General features: G+C 28.2%; 1 protein-coding gene across 5 annotated transcripts in view; it reads right to left on the bottom strand.

The window, feature by feature from the left end:
• Cap-G (Chromosome associated protein G) overlaps positions 1–16,905 on the bottom strand; it is a 31,671-nt gene that overhangs the window by 3,075 nt on the left and 11,691 nt on the right. For all 5 annotated transcript variants that reach the window (XR_015434787.1, XR_015434788.1, XM_087166172.1 and 2 more), the window contains exons 6-15: positions 16,505–16,709; positions 15,472–15,603; positions 11,778–11,879; positions 11,520–11,700; positions 10,396–10,494; positions 9,892–10,011; positions 9,636–9,791; positions 7,617–7,792; positions 3,985–4,144; positions 2,116–2,277 (exon numbers count right to left, since the gene is read on the bottom strand). Coding sequence is in view for 3 of the 5 variants with exons in the window: in XM_087166172.1 (XP_087022298.1) it covers positions 2,116–2,277; positions 3,985–4,144; positions 7,617–7,792; positions 9,636–9,791; positions 9,892–10,011; positions 10,396–10,494; positions 11,520–11,700; positions 11,778–11,879; positions 15,472–15,603; positions 16,505–16,709 (1,493 nt within the window). In the remaining 2 variants the exon portion in view is untranslated. The remainder of the gene's footprint in view (positions 1–2,115; positions 2,278–3,984; positions 4,145–7,616; positions 7,793–9,635; positions 9,792–9,891; positions 10,012–10,395; positions 10,495–11,519; positions 11,701–11,777; positions 11,880–15,471; positions 15,604–16,504; positions 16,710–16,905) is intronic.

Here is a 16,905-nt window from a genome sequence, read left to right as displayed (position 1 = left end):
TTTTCAGCAGGACAATACCAGACCACACACAGCACAAGTTGCTATGAACTGTCAACAATCTTGTCAAACTTTTCCTTGGCCTGCCAGATCACCAGATCTCTCTCCCATCGAGCATGTCTGGGATAGCATACCTGCCAACTCTTCCGGATTTTCCAGAAGATTTTATTTTCATATTTAAAGTGGTAGTAAATATATACTATTTTTTTCTTTTATAAACTTAATTTTTAAATTATTTTGATCACCACTATTCTTACAAAAATGAAGAACATATATTAATATGCGTTACTATCATGGTTGTCAACTTAAGTTTTTTCAAATACAACGTATTTGTTTGCTTAAAATTGAAGTTTTAATTCCACTGGGAAAAATGATAATGGAAGGGATTAAAAGTTGGCAGGTATGGGATAGGATGGGAAGGCGATTGCATCTGGCACGGAATGTTGATGACCTCGTTCGACAATTGGATAAAATTTGGCAGGAAATACCGCAAGAGACCATCCGGGAGCTTTATCGGTCTATGCCACGCCTTGTAGCAGCTTGTATGCTGGCTAGAGGCGGGTGAACACCTTATTGAACTTGTTACTGTAACTCTGCAATAAATTATTAAATTGTTCTGAAATTTTAATCATTTACTATTCTGTACATTGTATTCCTATCCACCAATTTTCGTTTCAATTGGACAACTCCTTCTTGGTGAGTCAATTTTTTGTTATAGAGTGTATATATATATATCAAAAATAAACATACAGTTTCATAATACATAAGGATTACTAGTTTGGTAATGTAGTAGGCCTATGCTACCATGCTCACATAGAACTTTGAGTTTATCTGACATAACACATAAAAATTAAAAAATTTAAGAACATGCAATAAAATCCTTTTTAGATTTAAAGAGAATTATAAGCAAGTAAACATCGCTGACATTATCATTATAAGTGTCTACAGTTTCTTTTTTATCAATGGCATTAGCTCTAAACCAATGAGAAAGTTCCAATTTATAAATATCTCTCCTGAATGATATAGTTGACATTTTTGAGAGAATTCTAGAATCGGAAACTAAAATTGGTCAATTACCCTCTATCTAAGTTTTAGGATGATAGAACTAACTGTTCTGGAGCTATAACAGAGAGATACACACACAGACACACAACCTCTTCCTTTTGTTATTGTAGATAATAGGAATAAATCTAAATTTAACTGTCAAGTGACTTTAAAAAATGAATTTAAAAACAAACATACCTAAGATTTGTCCATTTCCTAAGAAACACTTTTCTTTTTATTTTTAGAATTTAAGTCTTAATCACTATTGAAATGCCATTACTATAATAATCTTCAAATTTTCGATTGTTCTCCTGAATTTTAAAGCTAAAAAGTTCGAGTAATTAGCTATTTTAAGATTCTAACTAGTATGTTTGTGTTAGTTCGGCAACATGGACCCTCAAAATTTGATTTCTAACTGAAAGCAGTAGATTTATAAATTATAAACAATTTAAAAAATTTTTTTTTTTTTTTTTTATTATGGATAGAAGTTTTTTCCCTCTTTTTCAAAGACTTGAACAATTTTTTGAAAACTTAAATTGGTTAGAAGCCCTTAAAAATTGAAATTAAATGTAACTACTTTTTAAGGATTACCCAAAGCTTTTTGAACCCTATTTAAAATGATAGATTACAAAATTGGCAGCCAAAGTTAGAAACAAAGTTCTAATAATTAAAAATTAATTTTCAATGTTCAAAAATTATTACGCAATACATTTTTAATTTCAACTAATTTTTAACTAACAAAAGTTTTTATATTTTTGAATAATCCATGCATCATTTTTTTAAAAAACAATTTGTAATATATTTAAAAAAAAATAGAAAAATGGTTAAATTTTTTTTTACAGTTCAATATAATTTATCAATTATACTTACATTTGATTAATTTTTCTTTTCTTTTATTTCTATTCTCTTAGACAAATTTATAAATGCTCAGTGAAAATGTATACAAATAATGGATTTAAAATCTGCAAACTTTTGGGCTGAAGTCATAATTGCTTAGATATATAAGGAAAACAGTTTGCTACAATAGATTTTATAAAACAAAATAATCATAGACAGTAATTAAAAAGTAAATACCTCTAAGATTTTCACAATAAGTTCTTTCAAATTAAGTAATGTATCAAATTGTTTTGGCATAATTTGGGAACAAACACTGTACAAATCAGATGCAGGCAGTCTCCATGGTTTTTTAAGAAATCTCTTACAAAGCTTCAATGCTAACAGGTCGTGAAACTTATCCTAGGCAAATAAAATTAACCTCCATAAAACAATAATCAACAAATAAACAAGTTTTCAGATTTTCAAAAACAACTTACTTTTTAAAAGAAAAATTGTATTAAGGAAAATAATCTCTTGGTCAATGCACAATGAGCAAAATAATAATAAAAACAACTTTAGAGGATGAATATTTTTTTGGTATGACTATGCAACTTAAACTCAAAAAAGTTGCCTCGTAATTTAAAAATTGCATCATAATAACATTAACATTGAAACTAAATTTAAAAGAGATAAAAACTGTTTTCGATTTGAACTCTTAAGAAGATAAGATTTGTAAATCAGTTAAATTTAAATTTACTTATTTTTTTCGTGTCACACATTCTGTAGCAAACATACATATTTTATAAAAAAAATTCAATGCTTTTATGGAAAATATTGAAATTTAAGAGAAAAAGATGAAATGCAAAGCAATCACAATGATGGGTGAACAGAGAAAGCAAAGGACGGAACCTTCTCCTTATTGAAAAAATGGTGTAAATTTTACACAATTTTGTTTGAACTCAACAAGGTTGCATTATCTTATTTCAATAGATGTTTCAAAATGTTGCTAAGCTTATCTTGTTTACATTAATACAAAATTAGGAAATACATAGGGAAATAAACAAAGTCTCTTTTTTTATGAAGCTTAATGACTTTTATAGCAAAATTGCATACAAAAAAAAGATAAATAAATATATAAATAAAAATAATAAAATGAGCAAGCATTGATTTACATCAATAAAATTTCAAAAATCTTATGATAAAAACATATAAGCCAGTGTTTTCACTACAGCGCGAGAACGCGAGAATCTCGCATATTTTTTTCTTTTCTCGCATTAAAAAATTATTACCGCGAGAAATTTGCGCATTCTATAAACCAATTTCAAAATTCGCGAATTTCTCGCATTTTGAAAAAAATTTCTCATTGCGCCATTTAGAATAAAATGCGTTTCACTTTTCTTCCTGGATCTTTCATTATTTTCAACATCTGCCCCATTATCTAGCTTCCCTATTTACCAGTATTGTTCAGAACCTTTAAGAACAACAGAATATCATCCCTCCGAACCACGGAACCTCTTTCAGAACGCATTTCTCTGCAACCACATGTTTACCGTAGGTAAGGTTTCTCCATAAGAAATTCAAATTTTTTGCGCATTAATGTAAGATGGACAAATACCTTGAAAAGGCAAGATCTTCTACTCCGAAACGGACAAATGAAAATGAAACAAATGTGGGTAGAAACGATCAGAACGAAACAAACACGCATTTGATCAACCTAATGAGAACAGCTGTTGAAAAAGTAGATGTAGAACATTTTCCATATGATGATGCAACAAAAATATTAAATGCTTTAAAAATTAGAAGATGTTAAAAACGTATTATAATTAAAGAAATGATTTTTTTTTCAAGTCTCTTTGTGTTTTTTTTTTTTTTTTTTTTTTAATTTTTAAAAATCTCACTTAACTTTTTGAAATCTCACCCTGTTTTTGAGAAAGGGTGAGAAATTCTCACCCATTTTTTTTCTGCGATGAAAACACTGTATAAGCAAATGTCAACAAAACCAAATAAAATTTTATTTCCATAAAAATATTAAGTTATATGATAAATATTTTTTTTTTAAGAATTAGATAAATTTTTTCTATGTAAAATAACAGACATAATGTAAGATGTTGGAAATTTTTACAATACCTCATTAGATGGATTTAGGTTTTCAAATGTTTTTGAAAATACAAGCAACTGAAGAGAAACTTCTTTAATTGTTATTTCGTAGAGAGGACTATCCTTTGAAACATCAAATGTGAGGTCTATGAGAGTCAAGAATGACTGAACCAAACAATTGTAACAAGCTCTGAAAAAAGTAATAAAAGTTAATACCCTACAGGACTGCCATTTAATTTCAGAAAAAAATTTTATCCCGACTTTCCAGGTTCACCAGGAAAATTCATATGAAAATCTAGACCATATCTTATCTATACCATGCAATTTTTTATCAGTAACATTTTTTTTCTTTTTTTGTTATAACAAATATTAGATTTCGTGAGAAAAAAAATATCATTGAATGAGAATGAAAACATAGAAAGTGCACTAAAATGTAAAATTTTTAAAACAAATAATGGTAATAGATTGTAGAATCGAATCTGAATAACTAATTACTGTTAATGCCAGTTCTAAGATTAGTTATTTTCCATCTATAATGTAAAAGATTTCCAGATTTTTGTTAAAATTATATGTTGCATACGCCATCTGTAGTAAAGCAGACTCACTTCACACACTCACTCACGAGATGACAACGGGGAGACAGCTCCGAAAGATGTTCTAACTATAATTGTTTTGTGTTGTCTTTTAGTGTTTCCTTAATTTAGGCTACTTTGAAGCTAATCCTCGACACTCCCCGTCCGTAACATATGTAGTGAGAAATAGTGTAGAGGGGAGAAATATTCAATTCTAAGATTAGTTATTTTCCATCTATAATGTAAAAAATTTCCAGGTTTTTGTTAAAATATATAGTGGAAATAGTGAAGAAACAATCCTTAAATTCTAACAGTAGTTATTTTCCATCCATAATGAAAAAAATTTCCAGGTTTTTGTTAAAATATATAGTGGAAATAGTGAAGAAACAATCTTTAAATTCTAAGAGTAGTTATTTTCCATCTATAATGTAAAAAATTTCCAGATTTTTGTTAAAATATAGTGGGAAATAGTGTAGAGGGGTGAAACATTCTTTCAATACTAAGAGTAGTTATTTTCCATCCATAATGTAAAAAATTTCCAGGTTTTTGTTAAAATATATAGTGGGAAATAGTGTAGAAGGAAAAAACATTCTTTCAATTCTAAGAGTAATTATTTTCCATCTATAATGTAAAAAATTTCCAGGTTTTTGTTAAAATATATAGTGGGAAATAGTGTAGAGGGGAGAAACATTTCTACACTATTTCCCTTATAATAACATGGAAAAACGTGGAGAAGACTGCAGGCTGAAATACAATTTTTTACAAGTAGAACTGTTAGTTAGTTAAATTTCAATTTTACAAAAAGTATTTGTTAAAAAATTATTAATTATAATATTTTATTATGATTAAAATATTTATAAATAAAATATTTCAGTTTCAAATTTCGTTAACATGTGTACTACATAAATAAAATTTGGCTATGTTGCTGCATGAAAATAAGAATTTAATAAGCCATAAATGCATTAAAGTTTATCTGTTAAAGAAAAAAGTTTGATAATTGATAAAACTTCAATTGGAAGAAGTACATTTCCTAGAACTCTATAATCTGCTTCAAATTTTTTTAAAAAAAAGGGTATCCATCATTAAATCTTGATATTGTACAAACAGCCTGCATTAAAAAAAAAAAACTTTGCAAGAGTTTTATGAATGATGGCAAGCTGTAAAAGACCATCACAAGGTGGTGTGCCATAGTTTACGAGACAACAAGTTACTAAGTTCAAAATTGTTAATAAAATGGGCTTCATATGATATCCACCATAGGCTGCTGTTATTTGGAAGTCTTGGAATTTCAAGTTCATTGTCAAAAGGAGTGTACACTAAAGAGTCGCGCTAACTTATTTTTAAGTTTCGAAAAAGATTTGATGGGATCAGAGTAAAACAAATCTTTAAGGTTTTCCTAAAGCTAAAAATTAAGAGGACTTAATCCTGGGGAGTTTAAAAATCCCCTTAAAAAAATTATGACTTTTATCAATGTAGTTCAACCTTGATTTTAAGTAACTCTTTGATAAAAATCATAATTCCAATAATCTATCAATGATAACGATTTTTTTTAATCAAACCAAATCGATTCTCCTATTTAAAAAAATTCGATTTAATTGACTTAAATCAGATTTTTTTTAAAAAATTTATTTACATTTACTAACATAATATGTAATACAATTTATTAAGAATACTTAATTATTCAGAAACAGTATTATAACTGAAATACTACTAAAAAAACGGCAATAGTTATTGTAGAATTACTCAAAACAAATCAATGAATAAATAAAATTATAGTTATTCAAGAGTAACATTTTAATAAATAGGTTGATATCTACCATAGGCTGCTGTTATTTGGAAGTCAGGAATTTCAAGTTCATTGTCAAAAGGAGTGTACACTAAAGGGTCGCGCTAACTTATTTTTAAATTTCGAAAAATATTTGATGGGATCAGAGTAAAACAAATCTTTAAGGTTTCCCTAAAGCTAAAACTTAAGAGGACTTAATCCTGGGGAGTTTTAAAATTTACTTAAAAAAAAATTAAAAAAATGATGACTTTTATCAATGTAGCTCAACCTTGATTTTAAGTAACTCTTTGATAAAAATCATAATTCCAATAATCTATCAATGATAATGACTTTTTTAATCAAACCAAATCGATTCTCAATTTTAAAAAAATTGGATTTAAATCAGATTTTTAAAAAAAATTTTATTTACATTTACTAACATAATATGTAATACAATTTATTAAGAATACTTAATTATTCAGAAGCAGTATTATAACTGAAATACTACTAAAAAAATGGTAATAGTTATTGTAGAATTACTCAAAACAAATCAATGAATAAATAAAATTATAGTTATTCAAGAGTAACATTTTTAATAAATAGGTAAGACATTGAGGCTATTTGGTTAGATATCTAATTTAGAGTAAATTAATTGACATTAAAAAATCAATTTGCTGTTATTTGCATACACTAACTACATAATTGAAAATTATAAGTTTTAAACACTCTTGTATTTAAATAAACATAAAACTAAATGAGTACAGTGGAAGTATATTGATAGTAAAACAGCACACCTCTTTTATATGCAACTAATGAAAAATAAAAATTCAAGCATATAATTTTTTTCTTGAGTGTATTTTCTTTTTACGCACTGATTGATTAACATTTCAAAATACCATGACAAATCAGCATTTCTATTCCATTTCAGTATTTTTTGACCTATTTGGCTCACATGTCAAATTCACATTTTGTCTTTTTTTCTTCTTAAAATAATGAGTAACAATAAAAATTTAATAAAAAATAAGCAATTTAAACCAGTTGGTTTAAGTGATTACGTCTTTAATCTACATGATATCAACTCTGTTGTGAAGGCCAAAATACTAGTGAAGGTTGTCGAAACTAATTTATTTTAGCAAAATATAAAATTCCAATAATTTCATTATGTTACTACTTATGTTACTACTTCATTAAATTCTGTGTTGCACAGTTTAAAGACTGCTCACAAAATGCAAGTTTGATTAAGAACACTTTAGTCCAGTTTTCAATATTGTAAAAATATCTTTATTTGCCACGATTCTAAAGCAGGCAATAAAGTAATAACTTACTTTGTTTGGGCAAAAAACGGGAAAAACATTTCCAACTCATTCCGGGTCGATGCTAAACCATCAGGATGAAAATAGACCATTATAACATTTGCCAGGATTACAGGGGATGAAATTTTGTGACACATATACAATTTCAATATTCCCTTCAATATTACTTCATTTTCATAATCTTCATCCTATAATCAAAAATCACAATGATCAATAACATATATTTTGTCTGCCATCTTAATAATAGGAAAATTCCATGGATGTAATTGATTAGAATAGGACTAATTGATTAGAATGGGACTAATTGATTAGACTAGAACTAATTGATTAGATTAGGATCTAATTCATTAGAATAATTCAGTGGATCAAAGGCAGTCAATAGCAAGGGAAATTTTGCATCAAAAATTAATTTTAAATAAAAATATAATTTAATAATAAATATTTTTTATAAATAAAAAGCATCACAACAACTAATTTTATTTTTTCAAGAATCATATCATCAACAAAAGATAGAAAAAACCTTGACCATATTTAAAAAACATATTTATGGGCTTGATTATATTTATTATTAAAACAGCTATTTTTTTTAATGAAGGTAACTGGTGTAACTGTATTTTTAGCAATTAAAAATTTGTTAGGGTTTGTTGGACCTAATTAATTTTTTATCCTACTATTAATTTATTACATTTTAAACTGTTATAATTTTAATAATAATTTTTATAGTACTTTTTAATTTTGATACTTTTTAACCTAATAATTTTTAGGACTCTATAATTTTGTCTGTAAATTTGGGTTCAAAACATGGAACAAATATTAAACGATTATACTATACATTGCATTAAACTATTTGAAAAATGGTAAAAGTACTTATTTACATTGTCGTTTGAAATGTCTAATTTTTATTACCCGTAATTTTTGGAGGAAAAAAAAATCACACAGTAGTTAATTGTTATGCAAAACTTTAGTACCTTGTTAAATGATGATTTTGCAATTCAGAATGAATGAATTAGAATTCATATTTATTATTAGTAAATTAATGATAGCAGAAATACTACTCTAACTCATTTTTTTTTTTTTTTTTTTACAGTTAGACAACTTTTTACTTCAATTCTACCTTATCACAATGTAAACTCTTTTTACATGATTTTTCAAATAGATAGGAAATAATTATCATTAAACTAAAATGGTGAAACTTTATATGAGTTCTTTTGCACTATAGTCTTCGGATAACTGAGTAAAATATTGATTCAGAGAATGAAAAGACAGTAAATACTTGTAGTAAATTGTTAACGTATGTCTGTCTTGTTTGTATTATGAAAATTTGGAGATGAAACTGAATTCCTAGAGGCACAAGCTAAGTAATCTTATAGTCAATAATAATAAAAACACAAGAACAAATTGGAAATACATGTTTCCCTATCCTCAGTCTAAACACAAACAGTAGAAAATAGATAAATTTTTTTAAAAAGTAAACAATTTACAGGTACGTGTAAATCATTTTATTTTAGAATTTACTTATTTAAGTTTTACATATTGAACAAATTTACTTATTTAAGTTTTATATATAGAAAGAACAAATCGGAAATACAAGTTCTCCATATCCTCGGTCTAAACACAAAAGTAGAAAATAGATTAATTTATATTTTTAAAAAGCAAAAAATTCACAAGTAAAACACTTTATTCCAGAATTCCTTTTTTATCTAAGATTTATCATTTTTAAAAATTCTGTTCCAGAGTTTTGTTACATAGTGTATAATTTTGTTAAGATGCAAGGTGTTAAAAGAAAAAAAAAAGTAGCTTAAATTAAAACACACTTCACACAACAGAAAACACACATTAAAGTTCACTGAAATTTGCTGTTATTATAACTATTTTAACTTCCTCATAAATTAAAAAGATAAAAATTAAATAAGTTTTGTCGATTAACATAAATTACTTCATAAGATTTCCAAATATCAATAACATAGACACAATAACATATACAATTACACAATAACACATCAATAACATATACAATTAACATAGTATTACTTTAAAAGATTTCAAAATATTGGTGACTATGAGTTCTAATTTCTCTTGACCATCATTAGAAAAATCAGCAAAAACTTCTGAGCCATGACACTGCAAAATATCAAACATCCCCTCGAAAAGTCTGTTTCTTAAGGGACCAGACTCCATATGTATAGCCTAAAAATATTCATCAATTAATTAACAAATAATCTTAGTCCAGTTAATTAAGAAATATTTAAATTTTTAACAACTTTAAAATTTATTTAAATGTGCTTACATCTTCAAAAATGCACCAAGATAGTTTTGCCTCTTTAATATCTAAAAGGCAATATGATGTTAAGGCAGAGATCGCACAAGTTTTGATATCTTCATCTACGGAGTTCAAATAATTGATTATCTGAAATCAAAAAGAATAACACAAGTAAGTATATTTAAAATAATATAAAGTTCTCTGCATTATGCAAATTTTGTAGCAGAAAAACACTTGTTAAATATTGAAATTGGTAAGAAATACTAAGGCAGTAAAACACTACAGCTGAATTTGAAAGAAATAGAAAATATCCAAAATTATTCAAAGTAGCTAACAGTTTGCTTTTAATGTAATAAAATCTTAAGATGAAGGGAAGAAACAATGAAATTGCTTTGAAAGTTAATATAAATTAGGTTTTAAGTATTTAGTTAATGCAAGAAAAACAAAAATGTAAAATGCAATAGTACATTTTATAATGTACATAATAGTCATAAAGTAAAAAATGAGGAATCTATAATAAGATTAACTTACAAATTTATCCTTAATATTTCTAACAGCAGGAGTCAGAGAGGTCACTTCTGTTAAAACTTGCGACACGATAGCAAAACACTTTAACAGAATGTTTTTTTCCTGTAAGTTAAAAAAAGTTATTAGTTTTATTTCAGAAGTTCAAAATTAAATTTGTTAAATAAGTTTATAAGATGTAAAACATTATAACAAATATTTTGACTTTTTCAAAATCTTTAAAATTATAACCTTGATGCTTAACTAATTTCGGTAATAACTGAAATAAACTATGTACCACAAATCATAATTAATAGAGAAAAGCAAAAACTTCCCATACTATTTTTAACTTCAATGATGCCTAATCAATTTTGGTAATAAGTATTAATTGAGATAAAAATTAAGGTATATACTGAAAATCGAAATTAATAGCAAAATGGTCTAACTTGCTCAGGAGGAACATAAAAAATCATCATACTATCAATGACGGCAATGGTGCTTTAATTCATTTTGATACTAGGCACTTTTGATATTATTGACGCAATTTTAATCAACAGCAAATATATTAATGTAGGTAAAATTAGTGGATTCAGTACTTTTTAAAACTGCATTAGAGTTGTGTAGTTTTTTACATAGTGCTGTGTAAAAAGAGGAGTTTCCTGGGCCTTCGTAAAGGATAGGTACTAGAGAAAATTACTTAAATAAAGTTAATTTTGATGTAAAAACCATTAGAGAAATAGATATGCTATCAAAGAAGTTGTTGTTGTAGGCCATTAAGGCATTAGAACGGCGAATGTTCTTGTTTTCCAGTGGCGCCATCTGTGGCCAAGAATTCGATTTTTGCCACACCCGTTTATAGCGCTGACCCAATCATTTATCCACAGATCGTAATTTTGACCTGAACCAAAGAACAATCAATCTCAAATCCAATAGCCCCAGAGGTATAATTTGTTATGGAAACATAGAGGACTTAGTGATCCAACAGATTTAATGCGCACCAGTCACCATTTACCACATGGGGAATTTTCGGCCGGCTGGATTCAAACTTCAGTTCCCATGAATGCGAGTTCAGTGTCATACCAACCAGGCTATCTCGGCCTATCAAAGAATAAAAAATAAATCTGCAAAAAACATTAAAGCGATGTACTAACATGATCCAGAGAAAACTGCATCAGTTTCTGCAAATCCTCAAGAACTTCCAAAATATCATTGTGAATATGATCTTTTTCTTTTGGAGAAAAAGTAAGGTGAAGAGTAACGAAATAAGGCACCAGTTCTTTTGGCACATAGGGATGTCGTAGCAAGTTCAGAACCATTGGAAAAACTTCATCACTGCAATTATTCAATAATACATGAGTACGTTTAAGAATTAATGTATAATAATTGTATAAATAGTTTAGCATTCATACCATTTTTTAATACCTAATGTTTCCATAATATCACACAGAAACAAGAGAAGCTCAGTAAAGACGCACACCTCAACTTCAGGACATGAGGAATCATCTAGGCATCTGTGGAAATAATAATATCAATGTAACAAAACATCTACAAATGCTTAAAAAAAATTTAAAAAATCTTGACTTTTCCAGATTGATTTTTATTAAATTTTCCCAAAACTGATGGGTGATTCATGTAAACTGATGGCATAAATTTTTTAAAAATTTACTTTTCAGCTATGTCTTGTTCTTTTACATAAAATGTATTATAAAACACTTGTACTTGCTATTTGAATGAAAAAGAAAGAAAAATACATAAATGAAATAAAAACAATTACAAGACAAATTTTTTTGAAGGGAAAAAAAAAAAAAAAATCCCTGACTTTTCAGGTGGTATCTCAAACTATAGTAATTATTATTTTCTGCTGACCTTTTGGATATTTTAGTTAAAATTCTGTGACATGATTCATTTGATAAAATTCTCTGATATTTCCAGATTGATAAAAAATTCCTGATCTTATTTGTTAAAAATAAGATCACATGTTTCAACCATTCAAGGTGAGAGCTCCTGGGCAAAATTGATGGGCCAGATGTTGGAACAACTTTCTGTAAATAAGATTATCTTTTGTTTGTCTGAATTGTCTTCCATTTTAAAGTTCAAAAAACAACTCATTAATATAAAAAGTTAAATTACATAATCTAGTGTTGTTGACGTATGCCTGCTTAGGCAGAGGGGTGCGATCCAAGAATTCGACGTCTGCCACACCTATATGTCACACCAGGGTGGCCACTCAAATCAGATTTCAAATTTCCCTGATTTTTCCAGATAAAAATCTTAAAATTTCCAGGTTTTAGTTTCTTTATTCTAATAAAGCGTAGGCAAGAAAAGTGTCTATATTATAAAATATTTTATTCAAAATGTTATTTTTTTAACATATCTTGAAAAAAATTATTTATTTTGACAATTTGGCAAGATTTTTTATTCATTTTTTAATGTTTTGGTACAAAATTTTGAATCAAAAATCATATATTGACCAACAAAAGAGTAAAATTAAATATTAGTATATAGTTAGTTCTTAAAAAAAAAACAACCTTTTTTTAAAATTAAAATTAGTTTGCTGCGAAAAAATAATTCACAGATTTCATTTAATGTGAATTCAAAAGCTTACAGAAAGAGAGTGCAATACACAATCTATTATAATTATTAAATTATAACCAACTAATTTTTGGAGAATTTTATAAAGTTAAAAATACAAAAACATTTTGTCAAAATGGAAAAAAATTACTACGAAATCATTGGAACAAACTTAAGTCATAAATTGATTCAGTCCAAGGACAGAATTTAAAAACAGAAGCTAATATACACCTCCACCACAATCTTTCCTAAATTGCACAGTCCATAGCAGTCAAATGTTTCCACATTCGTTTAGTAACAGTGGGAGAATTTTATGGTGCATTCTAGTTTAACACAGCTGCAATGGAGCAAATTTTGATGCAAGCAAAGTATTGCTAAGTTGATGATATTTCAACTGCTTGGAGATACATTTCCGTCTAAAAAAAGTGGGTATAATGGATGAAATACACTCTGTAACAAAAAAATCGACGTAACCAAGAAGGAGTTGTCCGATTGAAACGAAAATTGGTGGATAGGAAGACAATGTACAGAATAGTAAATGATTAAAATTTCAGAACAATTGAATAATTTATTACAGAGTTACAGTAACAAGTTAAATAAGGTGTTGACCCGCCTCTAGCCTGGATACAAGCTGCCGCACGGCGTGGCATAGACCGATAAAGCTCCCTGATGGTCTCTTGCGGTATTTCCTGCCAAATTCGATCCAATTGTCGAACGAGGTCATCATAATTCCGTGCCAGATGCAATCTCCTTCCCATCATATCCCAGACATGTTCGATGGGAGAGAGATCTGGTGATCTGGCAGGCCAAGGAAGAGTTTGACAAGCTTGCAGACAGTTCATAGCAACTTGTGGCGTATGTGGTCTGGTATTGTCCTGCTGAAAAACCAGTCCAGGGTGCTGTAAAAGGAATGGTAGCATAACAGGTCTTAGGATGTTGTCGACGTACCGCTGTGCAGTAAGTGTACCTCTAATGACGACCAAAGGGGTCAGGCTGTCAAAGGAAATGGCACCCCAGACCATAATGCTTTGTTGAGGGCCGGTGTGGCGTGCAATAGTGAAGGCAGGATCTCCCCTCTGCGTCTCCAAACGCATCTTCGATGTTCGTCAGGACACAGTTGGAAGAGGGATTCATCACTAAAGACTATATGTCCCTAGTCGGCATCATTCCAGCCTGATCGAGCGTCGATTTTTTTTGTTATAGAGTGCAATTTAAATTAAGAAAATTAGTAATTAACTTAAATTAGTGAAATTAAAATAATTTCCAACTTTTTTTTGAAATTCCCTGATTATTCCAGGTTTTTACCAGCATAAAGATAATTCCCCGATAATTCCAGGTAGGAGGCCACCCTGCACACCCGTTTATGGGGCTGATCCATTCATACATCCACAGATCAGAATTTTGACTGAATCAGAGAACGATCGATCTCCAATCCAGTACCCCCAGAGGTTTTGATTTGTTATTGGAACATGGAGGACTTTGTGACCTGACAGATTTAACGTGCACCAGTCACCATTTACTACACGGGGAGTTTTCGGCCGGCGGGGTTTGAACCCATGAACTCTCAGACATGGGCACAGCGCCCTACCGACTAGGCTATCCCGGCCACATAATCCAATATTTCTATTGAATAAAATGAAATTTTGTTATTTCAAAAAAGTAGAATCTTTAAAAATAAAATTGTTTGTTTTTATTATTATAAAATAGAACCAACACAAAAAATATCAAATAATTTTTAACTAATTAGTTTTTTTTAATAGAAATATAAGACAAATTCGGCTTAAATTAAATAGTTCATGAACAATTTAAAAAAAAATTTAAATATGAAATGTGTAGTTCAAGTTTTATCACTTATATTTAAGTTACAAACTCAATGCAAATGAACAAAACTTGTTTAAAAACTTAATTTCGACAAATTTCATTCTCTGTGCCCATTTACAATCTCCTCCATTTAATCCACTTTATCTTATTGCATTGAAAAAAATTATTTCTTCTTGAAAAATGCACAAATTTAAACTTGATTTAATATATAGGTCTACTTTATTACATTACACATTGCAAATGTTTTTACATTAATCTTTTAATGCAACAATGTATCATTTCAGTCGACATTCATTTGCTGCATTATTTATCACTTTAAGGTAACAATGTATTGAAATATTTTCTAAAATTTCATTTTCAAAAATAAACTTTAAATTGATACATATAGTTTAAAGTTCATACTGATATATATAGTAAAAGTTTATTTTTGAAAATTAAAAAAAAAACTACTACTGGGCTTTTACCCTACCTACATCTATGAGTTTGCCTGACAAGAAAAAATTGTTGGTTGCATAATGCTGATCACATTGCAATTATCATACCATTCCTCACAAAACTGGTGAGTCTTAACCTTTCTTCCCTTTGACTCACAAAGGGTAGCTGTGGGAATGTTTGCTTTTACAAATCAGTAGCGGAATGTTCCTAGCATAAACCCAGTGTAACTTAGAATCAAGAGGATAACAAGAGAACTTTCTGTAAATTATTACTTACTTTAAAATAAATGGAATCAGATCGTCTACTGGAGCAATGAATTTAGATAATCTGTCATCTTTGCTAGAATTAATGAACAAGTGGCGCCATAAAAACACTCTTTCTCCAGACAGGGGCAATCTAGGTAAGAAACTGCAAGGAACAACAAATGAATGTATTTAAATAATTATTATTGAACAAAAGACACTTGGCATAATAAGCTTTGGTTTAAAAAATAACAGACAGGCTATGCATATTTTGACAGGAAGAGTGGATTTAAACAGCATTAACCATGCCATAAACATATTCCCTCAACTTAATGTAATATCACCATTAAAAAAAAAAAAAAAACATGGAACTACTATTTTGACCTACCAACCTCAGAAATTAAAAAATCCTGAGATTATTTATGAACACGACATAGAATGAGCAAAACAATAAATATTAAAAAGTAAATAAATTCGCATATTCCTTAAATTTAATTTATATAATAAACTTTTTCAGTCCTAAAAATTGCAAAATAATGTAAAAAAAATTAAGTGCATTATTTAGCATTTTATAAAAAATAGATTATGAAAAAAATAAATAAATAAGATGAATTCAACAAAAAAAAAATATTTTAATCTAAAACAATTTTCTTAAATCAGGGGTCTGCCTAGGTCTAATTTACTACCGTTTAGCGGTACCTTCACAAATTCAACTTTAGGAAAAACGGTAGTTTCACAAAATACTTTTTCTTAAAATTTTATTTTAGTATCCCTTAAGAAACGACCATATACCATACCATACCGACCATTTACCATATTTTTTGTGTTGATTTTTCAATATAATTTTTAATTTTTCACAAATTACGTCTAAATTTTTCACAAAATAGGTATCTCTCAGAAAAACCTAGACAGACCCCTGTAAATACTCGTAGATAAAAATTTGAAAACACTAACAAATTATAATTAAGGTTATATCTATGAATTTTTCTATACTTATTTAAAGAACCAAATAGTAGATACTATCACCAGAAAAAAGACAGAATGGATTATTAATAAAATAACTTTACCTATTCATGTCTAATTCAATTTCTTCTATAATTTGAGAAATCTTGACACATTTCAACATGATATTAATTAATTCCTTTATAAAAGGGATGTTGTCCAAACTTTCATGGTCAATTCTCAGAAGTTTGAAAAAATTGCTCAATTTATCTCCACAAGCCCTAAACCATACTGGTATCAATTTCTGTTGAGCATTGCGACGAATGACATCTAGGAAAAAAAAACTAATTTTAATTAATAATGCTTACAAATCTTATTATCTAGCTTAATCAGATTTTAAAGCAATTAACTGAAGTTGAACTGCATGTAAAAGATCCATTTATGAATAATTATATAAAGTTAAAGAAAAAAAATTTATTGACTTAATTTTTTTTTTATCAAACTAACTTTAAAAAATGGATGTAAT

Source organism: Parasteatoda tepidariorum, chromosome 6, assembly GCF_982258835.1.
Source record: "Parasteatoda tepidariorum strain Cologne lab strain chromosome 6, Ptep-v5.0, whole genome shotgun sequence".
NCBI lineage: Eukaryota > Metazoa > Arthropoda > Arachnida > Araneae > Theridiidae > Parasteatoda > Parasteatoda tepidariorum.
The sequence above is the reverse complement of the archived record's forward strand: the minus strand, read 5'-3'. Positions and strand labels throughout refer to the sequence as shown.